The sequence below is a fragment of the Oncorhynchus clarkii genome, chromosome 15 (assembly GCF_045791955.1).
Source record: "Oncorhynchus clarkii lewisi isolate Uvic-CL-2024 chromosome 15, UVic_Ocla_1.0, whole genome shotgun sequence".
Taxonomy (NCBI): domain Eukaryota; kingdom Metazoa; phylum Chordata; class Actinopteri; order Salmoniformes; family Salmonidae; genus Oncorhynchus; species Oncorhynchus clarkii.
This window is the reverse complement of record NC_092161.1, coordinates 20,275,042-20,289,035: the sequence shown is the minus strand read 5'-3', so window position 1 is coordinate 20,289,035 and position 13,994 is coordinate 20,275,042. Positions and strand designations below refer to the sequence as shown.

The window sequence follows — 13,994 nt, the reverse complement described above, 5'->3', positions numbered from 1 at the left end:
CAGTTATATACAATTTAAAATACATGACATTTCATAACATTTTACCCAATAAATGTGCTGTTCCCTCAGGCCACTACTCCACTATCACATATTTACAATACAACTTGATGTGTACGTGTGTAGTGTGTGTCTTATCATGTGTATGTGTGTCTGTGCCTATGTGTGTGTTTTCACATTCCCCACTGTTCCATAAGGTGTATTTGTATCCATTTTTAAAATCTGATTCTACTGCTTGTATCAGTTAGCTGATGTGGTAGAGAGGTCCATGTAGTCATGGCTCTATGTAGTACAGTGCACCTCCCATAGTCTGTTCTTGACTTTGGGACTGTGAAGAGAACTTTGGTGGCATGTATTGTAGGGTATGCATGTTTGTCCGAGCTGTGTGCTAGTAGTTTAAACAGACACCTCGGTGCATTCAGTATGTCAACACTTCTTACAAAAACAAGTAGTGATGAAGTCACTTTCCTCTACTTTGAGCCATGAGAGATTTAAATGCATACTATTAATATTAGCTCTCCGTGTACATTTAAGGGCCAGCCGTGCTGCCCTGTTCTGAGCCAATTGTAATTTTCTGAGGTCTCTCTGTGGCACGACTGAACAGTAGTCCAGGTGCAACAAAACTAGAGCCTGTAGGACCTGCCTTCTTGATAGTGTTGTTAAAGACTTCTCCCCATCTTAGCTACTGTTGCCTCAACATGTTTTGACAATGACCATTTACAATCCAGTGTTACTCCAAACAGTTTAGTCACCTCAACTTGCTATATTTCCACATTATTTATTACAAGATTTAGTTGAGGTTTAGGGTTTAGTGAATGATTTCTCCCAAATACAATGCTTTTAGTTTTCAAAATATTATTCCTTACCACCCATTCTGAAACTAACTACAGCTCTTTGTTACATGCACTGATTTCACTAGCTGCAGTAGCTGACGTGTATAGTGTTGAGTCATCCGCATACATAGACACATTGGCTTACTCAAGGCCAGTGGCATGCCATTAGTAAAAAGTAAGGGGCCTAGACAGCTGCCCTGGGGAATTCCTGATTCTACCTGGATTATGTTGGAGGCTTCCATTTAAGAACACCCTCTGTGTTCTGATAGACAAAACTCTTTATCCACAATAAAGCAGGGGTGTAAAGCCGTAACACATACATTTTTCTATCAGCAGACTATGATCGATAATGTCTAAAGCCGCATGGAAGTCTAACAAAACAGCACCGACAATCTTTTATCATCAATTTCTCTCAGCCAATCATCAGTCATTTGTGTATGTGCTGTGCTTGTTGAATGTCATTCTCAATAAGCATGCTGAGTCTGTCAATTTGTTGACAGTAAAGTAGCATCGTCTCTGGTCAAACAAAAATCCAAAAGTTTACTAAGGGTTGGTAACAGGCTGATTGATCGATTATTTGAGCCAGTAATGGGGGCTTTACTATTCCCCGGAAGCAGAATTACTTTTGCTTCCCTCCAGGCCTGAGTGCACACACTTTCTAGTAGCCTTAGTTTGAAGATATGGCAAATAGGAGTGGCAATATTGTCAACTATTCTCCTCAGTAATTGTGCATCCAAGTTGTCAGACCCTGTCATATATCTTAGTTTCATAGTGTAGTTTCTTCTTTTTATTCAGTTTAGTCACATGATTTCTCAATTTGCAGGACGCTTGCCAATCTTCTGTATTTACACATCAACATAGGAATCACTACAAAACTCTTATACACTATATTAGGCCTAGCCTTTGTAACTTTGGTTTTCCTAGATATGGCTACTATATTGTGATCACTACATCCGATGGATTTGGACACTGCTTTAAAGCAAATTTCTGCAGCATTGGTGTTACGAATCCCTTTTGGCCCGACAGTCTAGGGGGGGATGGTAATGAGACCCGTAACATATCTCATGCAAATTATAGTTGTGACAAAGTGTGAACGAAATAACCACGACAACTGAAATAATACCGTCAAACTCAGGGTTTATTTATAAACACACGGTAATGGGGGGAGCAGGAAAAGGGGCTGAGCTGGACCCAAGGAAAGACAATAAATATGCAAAAACACCCCTAAGCTAGACTAGCCTACTTTAACAGCTAACTAACTAACCAAAAATACAGTGGGTGGTCCGCCCAGTTCTAACTAGTGTATTTAACAAAGTTCACCTACGGGTAGTGTATGCCCATGGGCAACTTGTCTTGGTTTCTCCCTTTTCCCACCAGCAACAAACACCATAACCAAAACAATACTCACAAGAGATGACAAAGTGATTTGGAGGTGCTCCAACAAAAGAGAGGTTAAGACACAAAGAGAGTCGAAAAACAGATCTACAAACATGGCATTTACAAAGAGATTGAGCTACTGAAATCTATGAAGAACAGAGATCTACAAACATGGCATTTACAAAGAGATTGAGCTCTAGAGCAAACAAATGATTTAGTTTTTAAACCATGGGGAAGGAACTGTGATAGGGTAGGAAACAGGAGGAGGTGTGTCTTCTGATTAATGGGTTGATTGTTGACTGATTGGGGAGTGATGATTTTCACCTGTGAGGGGAGACGGAGAGAAAATAAACACACACAGGATACACACACACACACAGGATAATGGTATCCGTAACAATTAGTAAAGATGTGATCAATACATGTTGATGATTTAATTCCTGTGCTGTTTGTAACTACTCTGGTAGGTTGACTGATAACCTTAACCAGGTTGGAGGCACTGGTAACAGTTAAGTTTTTGGGCAGCTTGATGAAGCCAGACAATATTTATATCACCATGAAAATATACCTCTGTTGATATCACATACATTATCAAGCATTTCACACGTTATCCAGATACTGACTGTTAGCACTTGGTGGTCTACTGCAGGTTCCCACCAGAATGGGCTTTAGGTGAGGCAGATGAACATGTAGCCATATTACTTCAACAGTATTCAACACAAGATCCTCTCTAAGCTTTACATGAATGTGGTTCTGAATTTAAAATGGAAACACCTACCCATTTGGCATTTCTGTCTTTTCTGTAATGTTATAACCATGTATTGTTACCACTGTATCATCAAATGTATTATCTAAGTGAGTTGTGCATGTCTATCCAGAGCATCCCAAACATGCTCAATGGGTGACATGTCTGGTGCAGGCCATGGAAGAACTGGGACATTTTTAGCTTCCAGAAATTGTGTACAGACCCTTGTGACATGGTGCCATGCATTATCATGCTGAAACATGAGGTGACGGCGGCAGATGAATGGCACGACAATGGAGCAGGTCAAGACCCTGGTGAGGATGATGAGCTTCCCTGAGACAGTTTCTGATTTCTGACAGGTTGTGCAAAAAGTTTCAGCAGCTGTCCGGGTGGTTGGTCTCAGATGATCCCCCAGATGAAGAAGCCGGATGTAGAGGTCCTGGGCTGGCATGGTTATGCGTGGATGCACTGACAAATTCTCTAAAATGATGTTGGAGGTGGCTTATGGTAGAGAACATTCATTTATCTGTCTACAACTGGTAGACATTCCTGCAGTCAGCATGCCAATTGCACACTCCCTCAAAACATGAGACATCTGTGGCATTGTGGTGTGACAAAACTGCATATTTTAGAGTGGTCATTTATTGTCCCAAGGACAATATGCCACACACGTCAGGTGGATGGATTATCTTTGCAAAGGAGAAATGCTCACTAACAGGGACATAAACAAAATTGTGCAGAACATTCGAGAGAAATAAGCTTTGAACATTTCTGGGATTTTTTTGTTTCAGCTCATGAAACATGGGAACAACATTTTACATGTTGCGTTTTATATTTTGGTTCAGCGTAGTTTACTTAACTAAAGTGACTTTGTAAAAAAATTGTTCCCTACCGCCACACTACTTAGTGATAGATATGATAATTTAAATCTCAAATGTCAGACTATAAATTGCAAGAAAAGCTCACTGGAGATATGTTAACAGAATGTGTAATTTAGCCTATTAAAAACTAAGTGCAGTCATCTATTGTCATATTGGCAATCAAACTCCATAGAATATATATTTTTAATATAAAAAACATTAAATCAAACTTAATCAAATTCCATTAAAAAGGGATCTCAAACATAAACCAGAGCATATACAAAAGTAGAACAATATTTTACACAAGCAACCAAAAATCCCTTTACCATACAATTATAGGCCTCAAATTCTAAATTCTGTGTTGAAATCTCAAACATGAACCTTCAAATAATCAAATGTGTCCTCTGTAGCTATTAAGCATAGAGCAATAACAATGTTTATCTACTAAATCTTAATTTGTTAAATCCTCTTGTCTTTAATCCATGTCAGTTTATTTCCTTACAAATTATAGTCAACCAGCTTCAAACGTTTGTGTTATTAAACTCAATTAATAACACTTTAGTACAAAAACAGAAGATACAATTTTCAATATATTGCTTGTGGAGGAGAGAAAAACAAACCTAATTTGGGGCCTAAAAAGACTCAAATCAAACACCACACATACACAAGTGGAAGTGCTTTCAAAATGGCTGCTGGCTGGACAGTACTTTAGCTGGAGGAGGCACAGTTCTTGTAGAGGTAGGACTTCATCTTGTCTATGACCTCGCTCTCCTCCTCCAGGGTCAGGTCCAGGTAGTCCTCTTCGTGTATAGGGATGTCCTCCAGGACCTCATTCACCAGGTCGACGTCCGTAGGGGCCTCCCCTTGGCTCCCAGAACCTGGAAACACCATTGGCAACAGTGTCATGTTCAATTAGGGCTCTCCTTTGCCGATTTGGGTATAAAAGGCATCCTGGAGCCTTAAGTATCAGCAGCATATAGACACTGAATACCTCTTTCTCACATACGTCTTAATTGTATTCCCACAGTAATATGCGTGTGCATCCATCTGTCTATCTGCTTGCCTATATGCTTCTGTGTGTACATACGTGCGTGCATGCGAGTCCTACCTGCGGACTCGTAGGTGGTGCTGGGCTCCTCGGACAGTGAGGAGGCGGGAGAGGGGGACAGCAGTTCTGGGGGCAGCACCACCTGGTTGTCAAAACCTGGGTATGTCAGCTATGGCGAGGAAGGGATTTAGGCACCATCTACATACACCACTGTGATAAGCAGACTTTTTACATAGACATAGTGACTAGAGAGAGAAAGAGGTAGAGGCTTGTTACCTGCTCAACCTTTGATTGACTTATGGGGAGCTCTGTGTTGTTGGTTCTAGCAGCAGAATCTAGAAGCATCTAGAGGAAACAAGAAAACAAGGATAAAGTGGAGGGGAAAAAACACATATTAGCAAAGTACGCTAGCTAGCTCCTACACTCTTCTGCTAGCTAATGTAAGGTTGCTTCATGGCTCTGGTTATGGTAACATGTGTTTTTGCAGTGGCGATGACAGTCTCTCACCCTGTAGGCTCCGTCCATGTCTCCGTCTGTCTGAAGGAGGGCCCAGGCAGCATCTTTCTTGGAGTAACCCAGCGCTCTGAGGGTAGCCAGGCCCTCCACACACATCCTCCTCTTCTCACTCTCCTTCTGTTTCATCTCCTCCCTCTCCTGACAGGGACAGACAAAACCATAGAATTACACTCAATATGGCCAACGGTCCAACCATCATGGGACACTGACTTGAATGGGAATGTTTGTTTTAGTAATTATATTTCTATGACTAAAACAGCTCTGATAACTTAAGCAACATGTCCTAATAGCACCTATATCAAGTGAGTTGACACCTTTATTCCACTATGAGACTTACTCATAGAAATATAGGACATCCCCATTCAAGTAAACGTTGTGTAGTTCTATTGCTATGGGGACACACCTGTCTCCTATGGGTGATGTGCAGCGTGGCCTCGCCTACGTTGCCATGGCAGGCCCTCAGACCCAGACGGGCTTCCTGTTCAGAGAACCCCAGATCCTTCAGCACTTTTATCTCCCCTGGGTCCAGACACAGACGCTCATAGAGATCTTGCGCCTAGAACACAGCAGGGGTTAAAGGTAGAATCAGTAATATTACATCATTATACAGACGTCCATACAGATCCTCCACCTAGAACACAGCAGGGGTTAAAGGTAGAATCAGTAATATTACATCATTATACAGGCGTCCATACAGATCCTCCACCTAGAACATGTCAGGACACAAGAGGATCTGGAAACAGGGCTATAATGATGTACTACACCTGCTTAAGCTTCTGTGTGGCCTGGCGCTCGTTACCAACCATGTGCGCCAGTATGCTCTGCAGGAGGTACAGCCTGAGGAACAGCACCTCCTCTCCTCTGGTGTTTCCCTAAAAACAAAATCAATTCATTAAATTAAGTACATTCAAACGATTGTGAAATTCAGATCTACATTAGTGTCTAGTGCGTCGGTTGTTTGTGAACGAAGTCATAGACCAGTGCCATAGACCACCTTGATCTTCATGAGCCTCTGCTGCTGGTCTCCGTAGCAATTGTGGAAGCAGTCCTCGGCAATCTGCAGCCTCCGCTTGCCATCATCCAGATAGGACAGGGCCTCCAAGGCTCGGTAGCACCACACGATGTCCAGCTGCAGTACTGCATAGTTGTCCACTGTGTTCAAGAGCTTGGAGCCACACTTACTGTAGAGACACACAAGATAATCAATGTGTTTGACAGGATCTAATTCCTCATGGACAGGAGCACGTAACATACACTCCCCTCTGTATGTATTTGGACAGCAAAGCTAAAAATATTGGCCCTACACTCCAGCATTTTGGATTTGAGATCAAATGTTTCATCTGAGGAGACAGAACAGAATGTCACCTTTTATTTGAGGGTATTTTCATACATATCTGTTTTACCATTTAAAAAACAAAGCACTTTCTATATCTAGTCCCCCCATTTGAAGATGTCATCAGTATTTGGACAACAATCACTAAGTCTATTAAAGTAGTCAAAATATTAGTATTTGGTCCCATATTCCAAGCACGCAATGACTGCTTCAAGCTTATGACTTTACAAACTTGGATAAATTTACAGCTTGTTTTGGTTGTGTTTCAGATTATGTTTTGCCCAATAAGAAGTGTATTTTGAAGCTGCAAATGCATCCAATGAGTGTGTAGCATCACAAGCTTGATGTGGTCCTTGCATGCTAAGAATATGGGACCAAATACTAAACTTTTTACAACTTTAATACAGTATCAGTGAATTTTGTCCAAATACTTGCTTTCCTTTCTCAAAAGGTAAAACATATGTTTGAAAATACCCTCAAAAAAGGTGACATTCTATACTGTCACCACAGATGAAACATTTGATTTCAAATCCAAAACGCTGGAGTTTAGAAACAAATTTGTTATTTTTGCGTCGCTGTCCAAATACATACAGAGGAGAGTGTACATGGTACCGTAGTCCTCAGTCTAGTATATTTTCTAACACATCTCCCCCCCAGAACTCTATGGAGCTATTACGCAAGACTTTAGTTCTGGATTTCCATGATTACATGGGATCAGACTGAGCAATGTGAGGCACAGAATCACTAATCTTGATCACATAAGTAAGTAGTTATTTGAGATGCAAGGTGATTTCGTGGTGGAACGTAGAGTAGAGCTGGGACAATAAATGGAAAATGAGCGACAGACCACTTATCACAGGCATTTTTATATTGTTCATTACGATAAGTAGCCTATAGTAGAGAAATGAAATAAGTTTGCTAATATAGGTGATTGTTAATGGGACAATTAATGGCTACAACCATCAAACTAGTAGTATTTCAAATCAAATCTTATTGGTCGCATACACATATTTAGCAGATGTTATTGCAGGTGTAGCGAAATGCTTGGATAATAAATGAATAATATTATTTTCCCCCATATTACCTAACTCTTAACAGAGTACTGTACATTCAAAATGCAATCAAATAGTCATACAACAATACAATGATCTAACATGCCAATCATACAAACATATTTGAATCAGAAATGGACTGGGTGTTTTGATGTGATTAAGAGGAAGGTTTTTTTTTTACACAAACTGGTCGTCAGCTTGCACCAGGTGGCCCAGAGCAGTTTCATACTGTTTCCTCTTCATCAGAGCACGGCCTTTCTCATGGAACCCCATGGCTAAAATCAGAGCCTTAGGACAACAATCACACAGCATTAGAAATAGTCAGTGGAGTTTGAATTCACACAGGACATGGCTAGAACCATACTTACCATTCAAGCCATAAGTTGTGTGAGCTTGCCACCCACTCATACTGCTTACCATGACAGTTATGAATATAATATTGGTAATATGTTCATTAGTCCTTTGTCTAGACTACCTTTTTTTTACTGTGAGGTATTTTCAGGGGGTTCCCCTTCTGATCAGCAATCTCTAGGAATGGAGTCGTGGCTGGATCATCGGTGCCATCTAAAATGACAGCCAAACCACAGAACAACCATAAAATAACACTCCTAAAATAACACTTAAATACAGAGAGTTGTGATTGGAGTTCTACACAGTACGAGGGTCTAACTGAAAGGATCTGGAAGCCTAACATGACAACCAAGTCACAGAACATCCAAAAAAATACTATTCATGTAGCATTGTGATAACATTGTTATTGTGTTTAAAAGCAGTGAGGGTCTAACTAACCTCTCTCTGATAGGATCTGGAAGCCCCTCTGGGTTCTCTGGACACTCTGGTCCTGCGTTTTCTTCTCCTCCTCCACCTCCAACATCTGTTTCTTGCTCTCTGGCACGCTCACCCGCAGAACCATCATCTTACTTTTGTTCTTCACATTCTGTTCATCCAGACGCTTCTCTGTAAAGAGAAACTATTTCAATGCAAAGTTGAAATGACCAAACATTGATTAGATGAGTGTTGTGGCAACTAAACGGAAACGTACCAGGAGTCAGTGTCTTCCCTTTAAAAATTAACTGGATGTATTTAAGTCCATATTGTTCAGTAATCCTATACAAAAGTAGAAAAAAAAGTAGCACCTTTCAATTTGTGACTTTGGTAGACATAATAATATGAGATTTAAGTGACAGGGCATCTTCACTTCACATTATAAAAGACTGACATTGCACTGGCCATTTTCACTTACCTATCCATGATATCTTGAGCAAGGACATCCAGTTGTGTCTCCAAATAGTTATTCTTCTTGGTATACTAAAGGAATGGGTAACAATGTGGAATTACTTCATTTTCTGTAGGCTGTGTCAGGGCAAACACACCCACCCACATACCTTTTTCAAGTCTTTAGGCAGAAAGAGTTCCACACATGTCTCTCCGTAGGTCTTGTTCCCCATTCCACTCTTTACTGCCTGGGATCGGAGGCTCTCCAAGGCACTGGCCACTTCAGACACAGAGATGCACACAATGGGGGCATAGTTCACTGCAAGCTCCTGCAATGACAACAGTGACAGACAGAGTAACAAATTATCCCTATCTCACAAAGGTGACTCATAGTCAGGTCACAGACCAACGAGCTCAATGAACATCAATACATTTTGAATGGCTATAACTGTTGGTCACCTAGCAAACTAACTTTACCTGAAGAGATTGCTGTCCTGCCTCGCTGTCCTCTGTTGTGTAAGGTGGATTCCTGAGCTGAATATTACCTTGATTTAAAAGATTTACCAGCTTTTCCTGAATATGTAGCTCCGCCATTCTCGAAACGGTGGAAAAACATGTAAGGAAAAGTGAAAGTGAACAGCCAACAAAAAGGGGAATTCCACAGAATGAGTAGAGACAAAATTACGTTGCACTAGTTACGCAGTCGCAGAAGACTACACCAACGACTAGCTAGCTACATCCATTGTTGTTTTCGGTTTCTTTCAAGATATAACAAATTAATGACTCACGTTTGAAGTGCTGTTAACATTGTCGCCGTATTGTTCTGATAGGAACATTTCTGAACCGAGAATGTTGTTTATCTTCTCTTTCACACTAGGATAAGTCACGTGGGCCAATTTGTCATCGCTCTAAAAACACAGAGAACTTCTGGAAAGTGGTTATGTTTCACTATATTGGCTCGCTCCAATATATTTGTATCACTCCTCGGCGGAGGAATACATCCGATGTGAGGATTTACTCCAGTGGACACCTGTGTCACGGCTGGGGTCTGCCCCTATATATAAACCCCATGGCCGCATCACACGACTGACATCAATCAACAATAGAGTCAATCATTGGCCAGAAGTTCATCAACAGAGCCACTCACAACCCATCAAATACAAAAAATACAATAATTTGTGTGTGTATGAAAATGTGTAGATATATGTGAATGCACTCCTTAGCGCCCCCACCCCTCTGCCCCTGCACAGTTGTGAGCTATAATTTTAATGAAGTTTTATATCCCTTATTTTAAATGTTTTACTTCTATTTTATTTTTAAAGTAAAACACCACGAACTCATGTTGGGAAAAGAAAAAAAGGCGAAACTAATCTACGCCCGTTCTGATAAAAACCTTAGGGCATCTAGCCTCGAGGGATGCATTGTTTGACCACACCCTCCTTCCTTGCTCATGGCCTGCCCTGCCTCTTCCACCAATCCATTTGTTTCTTATGGACAGAAAAGAGCAGAAGCTCTGAGCTGTCTGATCAGGTCCATTGTTTACTGAGCGACACATGTTATCTCTTTCATTTTCTCGGTGGACGTCCGTATGGATTGAGGTACAAACTTTCCGAAGTTCACTTGGTAAGTCACTGGTAAGTGTAATATCTTTCGTGGAAGTATATTCACTGGCTGTTTGCAGCCTGGAGCAGCTGGCCACATGGCCAGCCCCTTTTGAGAACTCTGGTTTGTCGTGCTTGTGTTTCGTCAGACTTACACTACGACACCGTGTGTATCCATTAATATATTGGTGGCTCTTGCTGCCACAAACTGTATTTTCCTTACACAACTTGCCGACTGGCTTGTTCTGTGTATGTTGTGATTTTCTTTAACATGCCATTAACTGCTAATTACCCTACATTATTTTTTTTATTGGTCTTTCCCCTACAGAATGTAGGAGTATTGTGGTGGGCTTCCACTACGTTGAGACATTTCACTTTGGAGTTATTCCATCATATGGCGCTGTTTTGTTTTCCGCTGATTCTCAACACTGGGGCCCCACAAGGGTGCGTTCTGAGCCCTCTCCTGTACTCCCTGTTCACCCACGACTGCGTGGCCATGCACGCCTCCAACTCAATCATCAAGTTTGCAGACGACACTACAGCGGTAGGCTTGATTACCAACAATGACGAGACGGCCTACATGGAGGAGGTGAGGGCCCTCGGAGTATGGTGTCAGGAAAATAACCTCACACTCAACGTCAACAAAACAAAGGAGATGATCGTGGATGCTGGGAAACAGCAGAGGAAGCACCCCCCTATCCACATCGACGGGACAGTAGTGGAGAAGGTAGTAAGTTTTCACAGACAAACTGAAATGGTCCACCCACACAGACAGCGTGATGAAGAAGGCGCAGCACCGCCTCTTCAACCTCAGGAGGCTGAAGAAATTCAGCTTGTCACCAAAAACACTCACAAACTTTTACAGATGCACAATCGAGAGCATCCTGTCAGGCTGTATCACCGCCTGGTACGGCAACTGCTCCGCCCACAACCGTAAGGCTCTCCAGAGGGTAGTGAGGTCTGCACAACGCATCACTGGGGGCAAACTACCTGCCCTCCAGGCCATCTACACCACCCGATGTCACAGGAAGGCCATAAAGATCATCAACGACAACAACCACCCTAGCCACTGCCTGTTCACCCCGCTATCATCCAGAAGGCGAGGTCAGTACAGGTGCATCAAAGCTGGGACCGAGAGACTGAAAAACAGCTTCTATCTCAAGGCCATCAGACTGTTAAACAGCCACCACTAACATTGAGTGGCTGCTGCCAACATACTGACTCAACTCCAGCCATGGGACTTCGCTGCTGGCTGGCCAGGTCCCTCTAGCACTGACTAAATCTGGTACGGGTATTCCAATATATTGGAATGATCCAATATAGTGAAACATAACAAACGTATGTAACCATGGTTATGTGAGCTATGTGGATCACTCCAATCCTCTGTGGTGCTAGAGGCGCCTCAAGTGATGTAGAGAATGTGTGTCGTGGCCATTGGGATCTACGTATAGGGGCGGACACCAGCCGTGACACAGGTGTACACAGGAGTAAATCGAAATCCTCACCTCGGATATGTCCCTCCGCTTCGGAGTGATACCAATATATTGGAGTGATCCATATATTGTAGCTCTCATAGCCGTGGTTACATACTTAACCTTCGTTCTTTACTAAAAATACATATCCTGCTTGCTGGACGGGGGGAGGGTGAGGATACCAACATCATAAAATCCCAAAATAAAATGCATCCAAAAATCCCCGCTCCTTTAGTGATAATCCACATTACATCCCTACACAGGCTCACCTGCCTGTGTGGATGCAACATTCATCAACAGGATTCCTTGCAATGCCTTTGCTGTAAAATTCCTGAGTCCTCCAAAAAAGGTCAGCCGCACTCAATAACTATTTTCTCAGATTTCTGGAAAGTGCTTGTCACTAGTTACAGCCATTTTGACTTTGGCTGTGGTATTGTACAAATTATTTTTTGTGTGTTTTTTTTGTTGCATTTTGGTCTTAATTTAAGGTTAGGCATAAGGTTAGCAGTGTGGTTAGGGTTAGGTAAAAAATCTGATTTTAAGAAACATTGTAGAAATATGTGGGATATAAGACTTTGTGGTTGTGGTAATTAGTGACTACTCTAGAAATCCCTGTAGTCAATACACAACAGCCTGTCCTTATGATTATTAGGAGTCTGCTGAGGGGAGGGTGGCTCATAATAATGGCTGGAAAGGAGTGAATAGAATGGACATTAAACACATGAAACTCCGCTCCAGCCATTACCACGAGCCAGTCCTCCCCAATTTAAGTTAGCACCAACCTCCTGTGTTTTTAATTTAACCCTATCAGTCCAGAAACCCCAGCAAAAGTCACATTTTCATTTATCTGACTTTTATTTATCTGCATGTCCAGCCCTTATATTTAACCTCACAATTAAGTGTTTTACCATTTTCCTTTCAGGACAAGCAGGGCTACAAGTAGAACACAAATCAATTTGACATAAACAGTTGTATTCATGAGTTTGATTGACAAATGTCCAACAACAACAACAAAAAAGTCAGCCAAAGCAAAAACCTGATTTAAAAATGAATTTTACACTACCGTTCAAAAGTTTGGGGTCACTTAGAAATGTCCTTGTTTTTGAAAGAAAATCACTTTTTTTTGTCCATTTTTAAAATAACATCAAATTGATCAGAAATACAGCGCAGACATTAATGTTGTAAATGACTATTGTAGCTGGAAACGGCTGATTTTTAGTGGAATATCTACATAGGCGTACAGAGGCCCATTATCAACAACCATCACCCCTGTGTTCCAACGGCACGTTGTGTTAGCTAATCAAAGTTTATCATTTTAAAAGGCTAATTGATCATTAGATCAGTGTTTGCACAGCTGAAAACTGTTGTCCTCTAGTTTGAGAAACAGACTCCTCACAGGTCCTCAACTGGCAGCTTCATTAAATAGTACATTCAAAACACCAGTCTCAACATTCACAGTGACGAGGCGACTCCGGGATGCTGGCCTTGTAGGTAGTGTTGCAAAGAAAAAGGCATATCTCAGATGGGCAAAAGAACAGACACTGGACAGAGGAACTGGCCTAAAAGACCAGCATCCAGGAGTCGCCTCTTCCCTGTTGAAGTTGAGACTGGTGTTTTGCGGGTACTATTTAATGAAGCTGCCATTTGAGGACTTGTGAGGCCTCGGTTTCTCAAACTAGATATTAATGTACTTGTCCTCTTGCTAAGTTGTGCACCGGGGCCTCCTACTCTTTCAATTCTGATTATTCTATTCTGGTTAGCGCCAGTTTGCTCTGTTCTGTGACGGAAGTAGTACCCAACATTGTACGAGATCTTCAGTTTCTTGGCAATTTCTCGCATGGATAGCCTTCATTTCTCAGAACAAGAATAGACTGACGAGTTTCAGAAAGAAGTTCTTTGTTTCTGGACATTTTGACCTTGTAAACGAACCCACAAAAGCTGATGC

General features: G+C 41.7%; 1 protein-coding gene across 2 annotated transcripts; it reads right to left on the bottom strand.

The window, feature by feature from the left end:
- Positions 1 to 3,997: 3,997 nt before the first annotated feature.
- On the bottom strand, positions 3,998 to 9,908 carry LOC139367027 (NEDD8 ultimate buster 1-like). Of its 2 annotated transcripts, XM_071104916.1 has the most exons (15): positions 9,765 to 9,908; positions 9,454 to 9,571; positions 9,147 to 9,305; positions 9,005 to 9,069; positions 8,804 to 8,868; positions 8,551 to 8,718; positions 8,237 to 8,325; positions 7,943 to 8,049; positions 6,371 to 6,557; positions 6,141 to 6,248; positions 5,780 to 5,932; positions 5,368 to 5,514; positions 5,137 to 5,205; positions 4,921 to 5,029; positions 3,998 to 4,690 (listed from the first exon to the last, which is right to left on the bottom strand). In XM_071104916.1, exons 1-15 carry the CDS (start codon positions 9,782 to 9,784, stop codon positions 4,521 to 4,523), a joined length of 1,734 nt encoding a protein of 577 aa, XP_070961017.1. In that variant the 5' UTR covers positions 9,785 to 9,908; the 3' UTR covers positions 3,998 to 4,520. The 2 variants fall into 2 exon arrangements, with proteins under 2 accessions (XP_070961017.1, XP_070961018.1); XM_071104917.1 differs by lacking the exon at positions 9,765 to 9,908 and having other exon boundaries at positions 9,454 to 9,590.
- Positions 9,909 to 13,994: the final 4,086 nt, after the last annotated feature.

Coding starts and splice junctions, on each gene's coding strand:
- LOC139367027 (XM_071104916.1), bottom strand. CDS start 9,784: ATGTTAACAGCACTTCAAAC. Junction 9,070..9,146: donor TGCCTAAAGACTTGAAAAAG/GTATGTGGGTGG, acceptor CCATTCCTTTAG/TATACCAAGAAGAATAACTA. Junction 4,691..4,920: donor CACCACCTACGAGTCCGCAG/GTAGGACTCGCA, acceptor TGGTGTTTCCAG/GTTCTGGGAGCCAAGGGGAG.